Source organism: Labeo rohita, chromosome 10 (assembly GCF_022985175.1).
Source record: "Labeo rohita strain BAU-BD-2019 chromosome 10, IGBB_LRoh.1.0, whole genome shotgun sequence".
Classification (NCBI taxonomy): Eukaryota; Metazoa; Chordata; class Actinopteri; order Cypriniformes; family Cyprinidae; genus Labeo; species Labeo rohita.
In genome coordinates, this window is record NC_066878.1 from 16,972,538 (window position 1) to 16,986,633 (window position 14,096).

A 14,096-nucleotide genomic window follows, 5' to 3' on the forward strand; every position below is an offset into this window, starting at 1 on the left:
TTAGCTTCCTTGTCCATAGAGTAATTAAAATTAAATAGACTAAATTAAATAGATATAATTAAAGAGATCAATATGAATTAAATACATACAAATAAATTAAAAGTGCATTTGACACCTTATTTATTTAATTGTATTTTTATGTCAATGTATAATCATGTATTATGTATTAAATATAATACATGGTAGTATTTATAATTACATTTTTTTAATTTAGTCTGTTAAACCACTTTATACCTTCCATTAAGTCGAACGACGTTTAATAAAATTATGACTTGCTTATGAAACGCCAGCATATTCGTAATCTGAAATAACAAGAACAAAAAAATCTACAAATCTATAACTAACCCATGACTTGCAAATCTTTTATCTGTTTAAAGTTCCACTAAAGTATTTTTTGCATATGTTGCACTGGCTTTTTGTAATTTGTAAAATAAATAAATAGGAACATTTAAATGCTATATAATTGCTTAAAAAATTTATTAGAAAATGTATCTAATAGATCTAATAACAACAACATATCCTAAATTATGAGTTTTAAACATCTTCATTGCTTTGTAAACAAGTTAGTCTGGTAAGGGTTTTTCTGCAATCTGGCAACCACATCATCATTTAATATATTCTGTGCCGTATTCTTCCAGACCAGGGGCAGGCCATCTGCCTGTCCTTTGTTTAAATGCCTGAAAATTAGAAGATTTATAGGACAAAACACATCTTTGTTAACAGTTCTCAAATAATAAACACCAACTCAGAGAATTATAATGTGTTTTCAGCAGAACAAGTTATAGCAGATACAATGAGATTGTAATGGTCCTGATGTGACAGTGACGTCATATAACCCACTAGCCTTCACCTCATTGTGCATACTAGTACATTTATATAGTGCACCACAAATTGACTTACTTTCTTAGGTTCCAGGTGAATATTCTTCTCAAAGCAAATGCAGATACTCAGAAAAAGCCTAACAGTTATGAAAAAGTGCATTTATACTACATGCGTAAATGCAAACACCTGACAGGATTGATGAATGTGAAAAGCCCTAATCACTTCACATCACTTAATAAGAACACACACAAAATACTATAGAAATAATATTTTATAAAGGCACATATGAAGATGATAAATTCATTATGTTTACTTAGAATCTCAGCAGTTATTTATGTCATAATGGCTCATTTTACAAACAGGTTGGGAACCCATCATCAAGCAGAGATTAAATATGAAAATCATGATTGTTAAAATTCATTTATACATGGGGATTTCAACCAGGGGTCCATGAAGATGCTCAAAAAAGATACATAAACATATAGAAATAGAAATAGAGACATTAGTAATAAATAGAAATACTAATAGAAATAGAACATTATCATATGTCTGATAATTATTAAATGCAATATGTTGATAATAGTATTTTTTTTAATTGACATGTATCTGAAATATTAAATAAATAACACGTTAATTTCCAATTATAACCGGAACTAGTCACTGTTGGTAATTTTTTACGTTAGGATTTTTTTATTTGTAAACTAAGGATTTTAATGATTGAAAATGTTTGAATAAAATGCTGAAAAATTAAATGTCAGAAGTTACAGTTATTATTTATTGGTAAATGAACCAAATGTTGAAAAAAAAAAAAAAAAAAATCTTGGGGGGGAAAAAATCATTAATGGCAACCTTAATTTTATACCAATCTAGAGATGAATCTTCATTTTCTGTAATTAAAACATTTAAAATGTATAGTGTTCTACATAAAAGTTAAAACAAAAAGAAAGTAAAACCTTTTATTTATCTATTTGGGAGAAAAAAAATGGCATGTACCTGAAAAAATACTAAATAAATAAAACATGTTAATTTCCAATTATAACCTGAACTAGCCATTGTTGGCACTTTTTTATGTTGGAAATTTTAACTAAAGAATTAACAAAATGTTGAAAAACTAAATGTCAGAAGTTACAGTTATTATTTATTGGTATATGAACCAAACAGTTCATCAGGTAAAAAATAAATAAATAAATAAATCATAGGAGGGAAAATCATTAATGACAGCCCTAATTTTACACCAATCTAGAGATGAACCTTCATCAGTATTTTTTCTGCAATAAAAATGTTTGAATAAAATGTTGAAAAATTAAATGTCAGAAGTTACAGTTATTTATTAGCAAGATAACCAAATTAAAAATTATCAAATGACAAAAAAAAACATGGGGGAATCATTAATGGCCAATATAGAGATAGATCTTTATCAGTATTTTTTCTTTAATAAAACATTTTAAAGTATTGTGTTTTGCATAGGAAGAAAATGAATGTTTAATTTTAAAATTACATTGTTTTAGTGACACTTCATCCCCTTAGTGTTCCAACATTCCACCGGTGGGACGTTTTGCATTGAGTCAAGTTTGACAGGAACGCTAAGGGGTTAAATTATGAGGAATTTGTTTTACATCATCAGACATGATATTCTAAAAAATTACTGTTTAAGTAATATATTACTGTAGAGAACATCCCTCCTCTGTTCCTCTTATTTCAATGAAGCACTTATAAACAATGCAACAAATTTAAAGAGGTGATCAGATCAGTGAAGTCTACATCATCTGAGGTTTTGTGCGAGTCTGTTGAGCTCCTGTGAGAGACCAGTGACAGTGTCGAGGATCCTCTGCCTATCAGACTCCAGCAGACGACCTCCACAGCGCTGGACAAACTTGTCCGGGTGCCAGAGGGCCTGCTGGCGACGGAGCACCTTCCGAAATACAGTCAAATCAGATCGATCAGCACCGTGCAACATAACGGCTACCATTTCCTCCAGCGAACCGCGAGGAGCGGGCCAAGGGATGTCGTCGTATCCCAGCAGTCCTTCAGACCCCTTGCTCGAGGAGCTGTGAAACGTGGCGGCACAGCGCTCCTCATAGCGCACCTTCCTGCCCTGCCGCGTCTCCTCCTCCTTACGAGCTGCACGCTGCAGGTACTCCTCATGCTCCCGCTCCAGCCTGGCTCTCAGCTCTCGACGGCTCCTCTCATCTTCCTCCGTCTCCTTCCGCCGCTTCGACCTCTTCTGACCCGAAGAAGACGCTTCTCTCTGTTCTTTGGCCCGTTGCTTTGTATAATACTCTCGTCTGATCCGATCCGCCCAGTCTCCGAAGTCTTCCTCGTCTTTATCATCCCATAAAAAGTCTTCTGGAGCAAACAGGACATATTCATACAATATACTGTAGCCTCAGGGTTAGACACCTGTACACCAGTCTGTTCACTGACTGTCTGATGCATATTGCTTACTTTATTGATCTGGCAAGCTTAAATCTGATTGGCTGGCTTTGCACAGCATGCTGTAGTCAAGAATCTGAATACATGAGACTACATAGTACATAACGGTCAATGGGACTCATTTAAAAAATACATAAATAAATAAAAGTTAACGTTATGAATTCACCAGAAATTTAAAAGAGAACTTTACTTCCAGAACAACAATTTACAAATAATGTACTCACCCCCTTGTCATCCAAGATGTTCATGTCTTTTTTTCTTCAGTCAAGAAATTATGTTTTTTGAGGAAAACATTTCAGTATTTTTCTCCATATAATGGACTGATATGGTGCCCCGATTCTGAACTTCCTAAAAGCAGTATAAATGCGGCTTCAAACGATCCCAAATGCATTTGTAAACGATCTCAGCCCAGGAAGAAGGGTCTTATCTAGTGAAACGATCGGTTATTTTCATAAAAATAATACAATTTATATACTTTTTAATGCCAAAGACTTGTCTTGTCTTACTCTGCCTGGACTGTTTTGTTTCGGTTCATGACAGGTAGTGTATGTCGAAAAACTCCCATCTCACGTTCTCCCTCGACTTCAAAAATGGTCCTATATCGCTGTCTTACCTGTTTTGTTGAGGGTGTTTGACCTTCTTTGCATGTTCATGTTGCAAAGACTGGGTCAGTACTTCTGCAGCGATGTAGGATGATTCTGAAATGATTTTTGAAGTTGAGGAAGAAAATACGATTGGAGTTTTTCATCATACCCTAACTGTCTTGAGCCAGAATACACAAAGTTCAGGGAGAGAAAGGCAAGACGAGCGTCTTAAAAAATTGTATTTTTTAAATGAAAATAACCAATTGTTTCGCTAGATAAGATCCTTCTTCCTCGGCTGGGATCATTTACAACTGCATTTGGGATCGTTTGAAGCCACATTTAAACTGCATTTTGAAAGTTCAAAATCGGGGCACCATATCAGTCCATTATATGGAGAAAACTGAAATGTTTTCCTCAAAAAACATAATTTCTTTATGACTGAAGAAAGAAAGACATGAGCATCTTAAATGACAAGGGGGTGAGTAAATTATATGTGAATCTTTGTTTTGGAAGTTCTCCATTAATAAATGAATAATAATAACTAGTAATAATAATTCATAATATTTGTTAATTTTGTCGTTTAAATATGTTTCATATCTAAAAACTAATATATTGAAATTATTTCGATCATGTACACTCACATGTATTCAAGGTATAATGGTAATATGTATTTTATTATATACATATTTTAATATATATATATATATATATAATCTTGTTTAAAACACTTGTTTAAAACAAGATTTTTAAACCACTTTTCCTTCTCTTTACCTGATCTATCAACGTATTTTATACAAAGGACTATAATGTTTTAAATAACCAGCTATCACAAAAATATCATAGTAATAGTGCAGAATGTTCAAGCTTACCATCATACTGTCCGAATGTCTCAAAAAACTCATCCTGGCATTCGCCAAACAGCTTCTCTCTCCACTGTTGTTCTGGATCAATTTTTGGACATTCATTTTTGATGTCCCCCTGTTTCAATTAAATGAATATGGAAAATGTGCATTTCAAGACATAAGTAAACATGACAGCACTAACACTTTAAAATGTTCTTAAAGGGATAGTTCACCCAAAAATGAAAATTCTGTCATTAATTACTTACTCTCATGTCATTCCTATCCAGCAAGACCTTCGTTCATCATCAGAACACAAATTAAGATTTTTTTGATGAAATTCAAGAGCTTTCTGACCCTCCAAAGACAGCAACACAACTGACATGTTCCAAGACCCAGAAAGGTAGTAAGAACATTGTTAGAATAGTCCATGTGACATCAGTGGTTCAACCATAATTTTATAAAGCTATACGAATAATTTTAGTTGTGCAAGAAAATAAAATAACTTCATTCAAAAATTCTTCTCCTCTGCATCGCCCTAGCTTCATTTTGGAATTACAGTTGAACGACTGATGTCACATGGACTATTCTAACAATGTCCTTACTACCTTTCTGGGTCTTGAATGTGTCAGTTGCTTTGCTGTCTATGTGGGGTTAGAAAGCTCTCAGATTTCATCAAAATATCTTCACTTCTGTTCCAAAGATGAATGAAGGTCATAAGGTTTGGAGTGACATGAGGGTGAGTAATTAATGACAGAATTTTCATTTCTGGGTGAACTATCCCTATAACATAAACTCTAAGTTTACAGAGAGCCTCCATTTCCACAGCACCTGCTCAGGCTTCATCCACTGGAGCAGGTCATGAGGTGTAACTCCTGCTTTATTGGAAATATCCATCGCTTCTGGACAGTTTTTTCGTAATGGCACCACCAGGTCATCATAAGCTGTGATGAATAAGGTGACCAGTATTAAAAACAGTTTAATCAGAGGAAGAGTTTCTTGAAATTACAGTCCCATACCTCTTTTGCCATGTTTGAGGGCTCTTTTAGCGGCCAGATGTAGCGGTGTGTCCCCATTTCGATCGGTTTGAAGAGGATCTGCTCCATGTTTCAGCAACAGTCTGAGAATTGCATCATCCCCGTGCGAACAGACAACGTGTAGGGGGCTTCTGTGCTTCTTTCCCTGGGTGAAATTCAGCTCCAGATCCTTGTGTTTACGAAGGAACGACTTTAACTTCATTAGACTCCCCTCCTCCACATAACGCAGAACTCTCCTCTGCTTTCTTTTCACCATCGGAACTCTTTTGATGATATGCAGACATAAAGTCTAGACACACTATGTATATATATTTTAATACCTCATTTGCTCATGAGAAGTCCTTTCAATGGTCCACACACGGACATAAACAGGCGTTACACGACACCACTGCAGTACGTCTGCAAAATAATTCCGGAGGAATACAATAGTTCCGAATTTGACACGCAGGTTTAAAGTGCGCCTGCAGGTGTCGCTGTTTCCCGACAAATCTCAGTCACCACTAAAATAGCTGGAATTAATTTAACTATTTTCCAGTACTTCAGGAGGTTTTGTTGCAGGTATTGCATTTGTTATCAGTTTTGCAGTTTGTGTCTCCCAAACAACGTACATAATATTTTTGCATTACCTTGAGGTAAGAGGTCTTCCTAGCCATGTTTGAGTAAGTTAAACAGTTTGGTTGTGTGGAGAATGGTACACTAACTTGCTACCTATTTTTTATAGTGTGTAAAACAGTATGCAGTAAATAATATTTCCAAATAAGCCTGGTTTTCTGACTAATATTGAACATTCAACACAGCTGTTCAAGTTGAAAACCCTAAATGTGCTAAATATAATGTAAAAATGTCTTTCATTTTGTCTCTAGCCCATAAAAATTCTGTTTGTTGATTTAAAGTCAAGCTGATTTGGTGAAATTAAATCGTGTTTTTCCACTTAAAATCAGTTAATTCTCTTTTTTATTATTTTGCTCAACAAAAAAAGTACACTGATATGCAAAATGTTAGCATAAAAATGTCCTTACTGCCATAACGTGTATATTAACTGGTTTATTCAAGACAAAATATAATTATCATGTATGATTCAAATTGGCTACATTAGGTTAGCTAATTTTAAGGGTTCAGTTAACAATATAGCTCCTTACAGTAACAACACATTTACTGTGTAATACAAAATAAATGTAATTGTAATTAGTTACAGTTACTGAGAAAAAATATGTAATTAAATTACAGTTACTTTTGAAAAATGCCAGTGATTACAAAGGGGATTACATCTGAATTTTTTCACACACCCACCCCCACTTACAGATTTAATTGACTTCTTTCATAAATTGCATTGGCTGCTCTAAAGAGACACCAATGTTTCAGGAGTTTAGGGCACATGCTTATTCGATTACTGTTTTATTTCCTATTTGGGTTTATGCAAAAAAAAATTATTTTTTTAAGATTGTTTTTTCCAAGGCATTGTTAGATGCTAGTGTTTTCTGTCATAACTATGCAAACATTTGATTTTAAACTCAGTATCATAGCTATTAAACTATTTCTTGTTATGATGTTATTCATGTTATGATCTTGTTATGACATATAACGCAACTGTGCTCATGGTGACCCGAGTTCGATTCCCGTCTCGAGGTCCTTTGCCGATCCCGCTCCCCTCTCTCCTCCCAGCTCTTTCCTGTCATATCTCTACTGTCCTATCACAATAAAAGGCATAAAAAGCCCCCCAAAAAATAGGATAAAAAAAAAAAAAAAAAAAAGTCTGAATTTGTGGTGGCTGTGCTTTACATTTAATTATTACACAGCTCAGACTCATTCGGGGCAACTTAAGTCAGTGCTATATGCTTGATAATTTTTCTTGGTGGAAGCTTTGCATTTGCTTAGTTAATAAAATATTAAAGCTTAATTCAATATTATGTGGACAATTTCTTAATTCTATCATCCTGGTATTGTGGACTTGCTCTATTGTTTCATACAAACGCAGCTGCTGACATTTTTTTTTTTTTTTTTTTTTTTGTACACTGTAATGGATTATAAGATAACTAACAAACTAGTACTACTACTTAATTGTTTATGTGGTGAAATGTTGTGTAAGAAAACTGGTATGACTGCACTGTATCCCTAAAATCTCTAGTTTGAACTTGCTGTTTGCTAGCAACTGATTTCTTCTGATTTAAGCTTTGCGTTGAAATATTTCAACTCAGATCAGTGTTTAGTGTCTAATAATTTTGACATGAAACATTTAAATAATCTATCAAGCAGCTGTGTAATAAGTGAGATAATGTACAGTTGAAAATATTAGAAATTTAGAAAAGTAATCAAAAAGTAATTAAAAGTAATAAGTTACATTACTTTAATAAAGTAATTGAAAAGTTACACTACTTATTACATTTTAAATCAAGTAACTTGTAATCTGTAACCTATTACAATTCCAAAGTAACCTTCCCAACACTGGTAATACATAGGTAAAAATAACTAATTATAGGTTTTTCCAAAACATCACAAATGCTTACGGTAGATTATGCCCTACATATTAAGTAAATAGTCTAGGCCTGTAGTTTGTCAGCATAAAAAGTAAATGATATGCTAATATATGGTTTTACTTGTCAAGGAAATATTTCATGTGACTGATTTAAACTATGAATCACACATTTTCCCAAAACAGACTGAACTGAATTTATTCAGTTTAGTTCATTGATCAGTTTTGTCCAATAAATTCTGTCTAATAACTTCAACTGCATTAGTGAGTGATGGGAATAAACAGATGAGGAACAGGATAAAGGACCTTTTATCATTTTACCAAAGAAAATGCAACAGCTTTAAGGAATTCCACTGCATTTCCACCCATGCAGAAACCCAATGAAATCACTTGTTCTCATGTGATAAAAGTGGAAAGAAACTGATATGACTATATGAGGTTAGTTTAAATGGTAAAATTCATGAGGGAGAGCTCTTGTGGCAGAGTTAATTGGAAAACTCTTAGCCTAAAAAACACCCTCCAAAAATATTTAAAACAGGGATTAACAGGTTTTTTTTCCAGCTCTTAAAAAACATTCAAACTGTGATTAGTATGAAAAGAGATGGCAAGAGACACCACAGCTGTAAACAAAGGTGTGGCATCCCTGTCTAATACCACGGTAGAGGAAGTCTGGACTAATGCTGTTTGTTTTTACAGGACCCAAGGTAGAAGAGTCTAAACGTTTGACTCAAATTTGTCACCAAACCCATTTTTTACATACAGAATAAAAGGTCCCTTTAAATCTAATGATCAGACTAGGGCCTCTGGCACAAATGAGTCACACAAGGTGTAAATTATGTCTGTCAGCCTTCTAAGGCTAAAAAAAAGCCCACTGTGTTTTTTACTAAGCTGGATGAACATCATCCTTTCTAGCGGTCTACAAAGAGAGCTCCCAATAGAAATGAAAGCGGTCCCCCCCATCTGGTCTCCCATTTCTCATCTCCCGGAAGCCTCAGAAGAAGAAACAGCTAGGCGATGGGAGTGAATTATCGGGCTTGAGTGAACTCACGATGGCACAGGTCTTTTGTGCCAGCACAGAAGTCATCACAGGCTATGCGTCACTTCCATAAGGCTCCACCCTCCCAACTTGCTCGTTCCCAAGAAAGAAGGTAGGCTCAGGCCTATCCAAATGGCCAAGCATGCCCGGAGACTGGCTTTGCTTTCACATCCAGGTAGCCCCTCATCACAGACCGTTCTAGACATTCGATTCCAAATTGGAGCAGGAACTTCTCAATCACAGGTCGCTATTGCTCAGACACCTGAAGCGTCTTGGGCTGGAAATCAGTTTAGCCAAGAGATCTCTGTCTTCGACCCAGCAAGTTGTCTTCCTGGGGACAGTTATCGGTTTGGCCTAGATGCCGATTATGCCGAAACACTCACTGACAGTTCAGCGGCTAGCGGCATCATTCAGATTCGGGGCTTTACGTCCCCTCAGAATTTTCCAGAGGATGCTCAGCTTCACGTCAGCCACATCCTCTGTTATTCCATTGGGCCGCTTCATATGTGGCACCTCCAGTTTTGGCTCAAAGCTCAAATACCATCCCACTCTTGCTGCCTGGGATGTCTTCGCTTCAAGGTCAATCACCAGTGCATCAGAAATGTGGCTTGGAAGGCCCTCGTCTGTTTAACGATTCATTGAATTTACCCAATTTTTTTAAGGTAAGTGGTTGTAATCAATTGATTTGGTCTAAATTTAAACAAACGCATTTAGTTGAATTTAATCAATTTTATTTAGTTACGTGAGTACAAAAAAAATAGTAATTTCAGCCCAATATAATTATGTTAATTTCACTTAAATTATTTATTTGTTACTGAAAAAAGAAAGATTAATTGAATTAACTAATTTTTTTTAAGATAAGTGGTTGCAATCAATTTATTTTAGCTACATTTAAATAAACACATTTCATTGACTAACTTTCAAAACTTTTTAAATGTAGCTAAAATAAATTGTTTGCAACCACTTACCTTAAAAAAATAGTATCTTTTTTTTTTTCCTGAAGGAGAGGTCCTTAAATAGCTTTGTAAATACACACAACAGGAAGTTTAATGTTTTGAACTTATCTTTAATGTCATCAAATGTATGTTTAATAACAGTTTCTTTCTGTGTACAAGTGCTTACTTAACATTGCAAATTCACAAAATAAAAAAAGGTGGAGAGAGTCCACATTGTTTGTGAATCATTAAAACAACGGTGCTTAAACTGCACACATTTTACAAACAGTAGTACTGACCACATTGCACAATTAATAACAAAATATGTGGAAACAGGCAACAGTATATTTGTTCGTGAATCATGAAAACAGTGCTAAAACTCATGATCATGATCTCCAGGAGGAAGGTGGTCATGACAGATGCCTTGAATTCGGGTTGGGGGCACTGTATGAAGGCAGATCGGCAGTCTGAAGTAATGCCTACACATTTGTCTGCAAATAGACAATAAACAAAGAAAATAAAATGTTAATAGATTTGGATTAGTATGAAATAAATGTATTTTTAGTACAGTATATTACTATTTTGCTTTGGTTTGTAGTAAAAAAAAATGTGATAGCAACTACCATTAACTAAATAATACTGAAGTAATGAATTGCATAACTAATTATTATTATTAACAATAATAATAATAATAATAATAATAATCCCTTCTCTGCATTCTCTCTCTTGTGGCTAGGCAGTAACTGAGTGCCTGTATAATGACATATGCCATTAGAATGTAAGTTATTGATTACTACCTGTTAGCAAGCCACACTTCACTGACATTGAATTGCATGTGGTATCAGCCGTTTTGACTCATGTGCTATCCGCAGGCTTTACCCACAATGCATTTCTCAATGCCAAAGTGGCATAAGTGCAGTTATAAGTGCTTTCAGTGTTAAGTTTTTCGTTTTTTAATTAATATCTCCAAAATTATTAATTAATTATTAATGTTGTATTATATGTATACATATGTGCATTCTATTCACATATCTTTATTTTTTATTATCTCTGTGTTGTTGTTTCCCTGGAAGCTTCTATCACCAAAACAAATACCTTGTATGTGCAAACATATCTGGAAATAAAGCTCTTTCTAACTTCTGACGTGAGTATTTTATGATTGTAAAAGACTGACTTGCCATTGAATAAATATAAATAACTGCATTTTTATTATTTGAATGGAAAAACCTTCAGTAAGTTAACTGACCCGGCATGTCAAAAAACAAACCAGCAAATGGATTAATGTATAAAACCCAACAATAACCCAGCATGTGTTCTTTCCAATACTTATATCAGTACTGCGTTTCCAAACAACCCAAACACAACTCTTGTTTGTTTTTCAGAGTGTACCATTACAAAAATGGACACATTTGTACAAGGTTGTTTGGTAATATGAAGTCTTCCTCCTTCCTCCTTCCTTGCATTTCTGCAGCACTGTAGCCAAGAATTCTTAACTCTGAAACCCAAAAGGTTCATGGTGAACCTGAATGGTTTATTTTGTGGTGAGCAAAAGTTACTTCCTTGATTTGTTTAATAGAACTCTGGCCCCTTTGTTGTAGTAAAGTTTCTTAGTTTTGTTTATCTATCATCTCTCATTCTAAATGAGTAACTGAGTTTAAATGGGTATTAGAGTTTAAAGGGTCCTATTATGCTCTTTTACAAAGTCTTGATTTTGTTTTGGGGGTGTACTAGAACATGTTCTCATGCTTGGTGGCTCGAAAGATGCATCGATTTGCTACAGGAGGCCTTTATTGACCCCCCCCGGAGCCGTGTGAGGCACTTTTTTTTATTATGGATGGATGCATATTATTGGACTTGTTTTGGACTGATGAGGAGAAACACCCGTCTATGCAGTTCTAAAGCTTGGGAGTGCCAGGACGCGTCACGGTTCGTTGAAGTATCCCAGAAGTGGCTCTCCACACTACATTGCTAAAGGTAGGCTAATCCCCCACCTTGTCCCTACCCATCCCCCAAATGTTTGAATTTCTAGGCGGCATTTATTTTGATATTCTAATGCTGCATTCCAGACAACTCAAAATTCAGATTTTTCCCACCTCCTACTTGGAAATAATGTCTGGAACAATGCTTGAAGTCAGATATCTGACCTGTGAACTCAAGGCAGATCAATCTATACCTCAGTAGGGTATAGTAACTTAAAAAAAAAATATTAGACATTAAGTTTATAAAATCATATCTTAATTTTATCGTTTTGCCTGCTGTTTTAAAAGTTAAATTAAGCCTTTTGAGTGTTTTTTTCTTCTGTTTTTGCCATAATTGACAGAAATATGTTAACGTGATGTGTGATTGACTGGAACATACTGAAGCTGGGAGTGGGATATTTCAAGTCAGAAGTCCCCACAATGTGGCATAATTTGAGGTGTTGTGACATCAGAACATCCGGAAAACAAACACTGTAGTCCAAAGGAGCCATTTGTTGTAGTTCTTGAAAAGGGATTTAAAAATATATATATATATATATTTCTCTTTGGAGTAGACTTTTTTGGAGTAACTTTGTAGATCGTTTGTCATGCCCAAACATACACGCCACACACTGACTAAAATTTAAAAAGTGAAAAAGCATAACAGGACTAACAGCATAACAGAACCCCTCTACGGATGTATACAAATTATATTTGTGCAATTTTAGTAATGTTAAACATTCATTTGTTCGCCTGTACAGCTGATGTGCGTGAGCTGAAAAGCAAAGCACACAGAGTGGATTGAGCGTGCAGATGTGCGAGCTTGTTGAGTGAATATCCATTTCTCACAGGCATTGCCCATTTCTTTACTCCCAAGAGCCTAGGAGGAAAAAACAGCAGGGCAATGGGACTAAATTATCGGCTTGAGTGAATTCACATCGGCACAGGTTCCACATGCTTTACTCTCCCCGCAACACTCTCCCTGGTTTATTCAGCGGCTGGCCAGACTCAGGTGGTGGTACAAGTGTTTCAGGCCAAACTTCTCCTCACCATGGATAAGTCTGACCTGGAGTGCCACTTTTAGCTAAACTTAACGCAGATCAAGGATGCTGACGAGATTGCTTTCCTTAACTCCCCAATCTCTCCCAAGGGATTTGCTGAACGATTTAAGGCAGGGTTGGAGAGCACTGTGCGAGGACAGAACGGCGTTCGGCTCCTGGTCAACCCTGGAGCAACGCTTGCACTTCAACTGCCTTGAGATGATGGTGGATTTTCTAGCCTTAAAAACCTTCCTGCAGGCCTAGAAGGGGCACTCAGTCCTGGTCTACTCAAACAACATGACAGTGGTAGCCTTTATAAATCCACATGCAACCAGTCCTTATGTATTTTACAGCACTTCAGTATGTTATTCTTGTTAAGTGAGGATCATTTTTCATTTACCCAAGCAAAGTCTCTGTGAACCTTGTACTTCTGGAGACTCCAGGTAGGTTGCAGTTTTGGAAAATGGTGGCGCTGGAGACTAAATGGTTGGTGGGTTTCCCTATAGCATGCAACGCAAAGCTCATTCCCTTATCTTAGGCAAACAAAGGTTTGCAGATGCCCATTTTCAAAATGTATTTTCAGCAATTAGGTCTGATAATTTCTTGCAAATGCTGTTGGCTTATATCTGTCTTGTACTTAATTTTATTCTTTTTTTTTTTATTGTGCCCCTTTTTTTGTATTACTGTATGCAAACAGTTTTACTGAGTTGAATCATTTCATATGATTTACTCATTTACTGTAAGCAGATAAGAGAACGTCTTATCTGCAACTTACAAGGATTTGTATGTCACAGGATAATGTTGTGAAGCAGTAGTTTTTTCATTGCTTGTATGTGGGATTATTATTAATATTATTATTATTTTGATATTTGTTTTTGTTTTTATTTGTTTTAGTTGTTTTATTTCAGATTAAGTCTGACAAAGATGCACAATCATTTTTAC

At 35.3% G+C, this 14,096-nt stretch overlaps 1 protein-coding gene across 2 annotated transcripts; it reads right to left on the bottom strand.

The window, feature by feature from the left end:
* Positions 1 to 748: 748 nt before the first annotated feature.
* nfkbil1 (nuclear factor of kappa light polypeptide gene enhancer in B-cells inhibitor-like 1) lies at positions 749 to 6,103 on the bottom strand. Of its 2 annotated transcripts, none has more exons than XM_051120251.1 (4): positions 5,698 to 6,103; positions 5,510 to 5,622; positions 4,709 to 4,817; positions 749 to 3,165 (listed from the first exon to the last, which is right to left on the bottom strand). In XM_051120251.1, the coding sequence occupies exons 1-4, from the start codon at positions 5,969 to 5,971 to the stop codon at positions 2,585 to 2,587; spliced, it is 1,077 nt and encodes a 358-aa protein (XP_050976208.1). In that variant the 5' UTR covers positions 5,972 to 6,103; the 3' UTR covers positions 749 to 2,584. The 2 variants fall into 2 exon arrangements, with proteins under 2 accessions (XP_050976208.1, XP_050976207.1); XM_051120250.1 differs by having other exon boundaries at positions 750 to 3,168.
* Between the last annotated feature and the right edge of the window lie 7,993 nt (positions 6,104 to 14,096).

Bases quoted from the DNA above. Each gene is read 5' to 3' on its own strand.
- nfkbil1 (XM_051120250.1), bottom strand. From the start codon at position 5,971: ATGGTGAAAAGAAAGCAGAGGAGAGTTCTGCGTTATGTGGAGGAGGGG. The intron at 5,623-5,697 runs GTATGGGACTGT...TATTCATCACAG, and splicing joins CCTCAAACATGGCAAAAGAG to CTTATGATGACCTGGTGGTG. The intron at 3,169-4,708 runs GTAAGCTTGAAC...TGTTTGCTCCAG, and splicing joins GACATTCGGACAGTATGATG to AAGACTTTTTATGGGATGAT.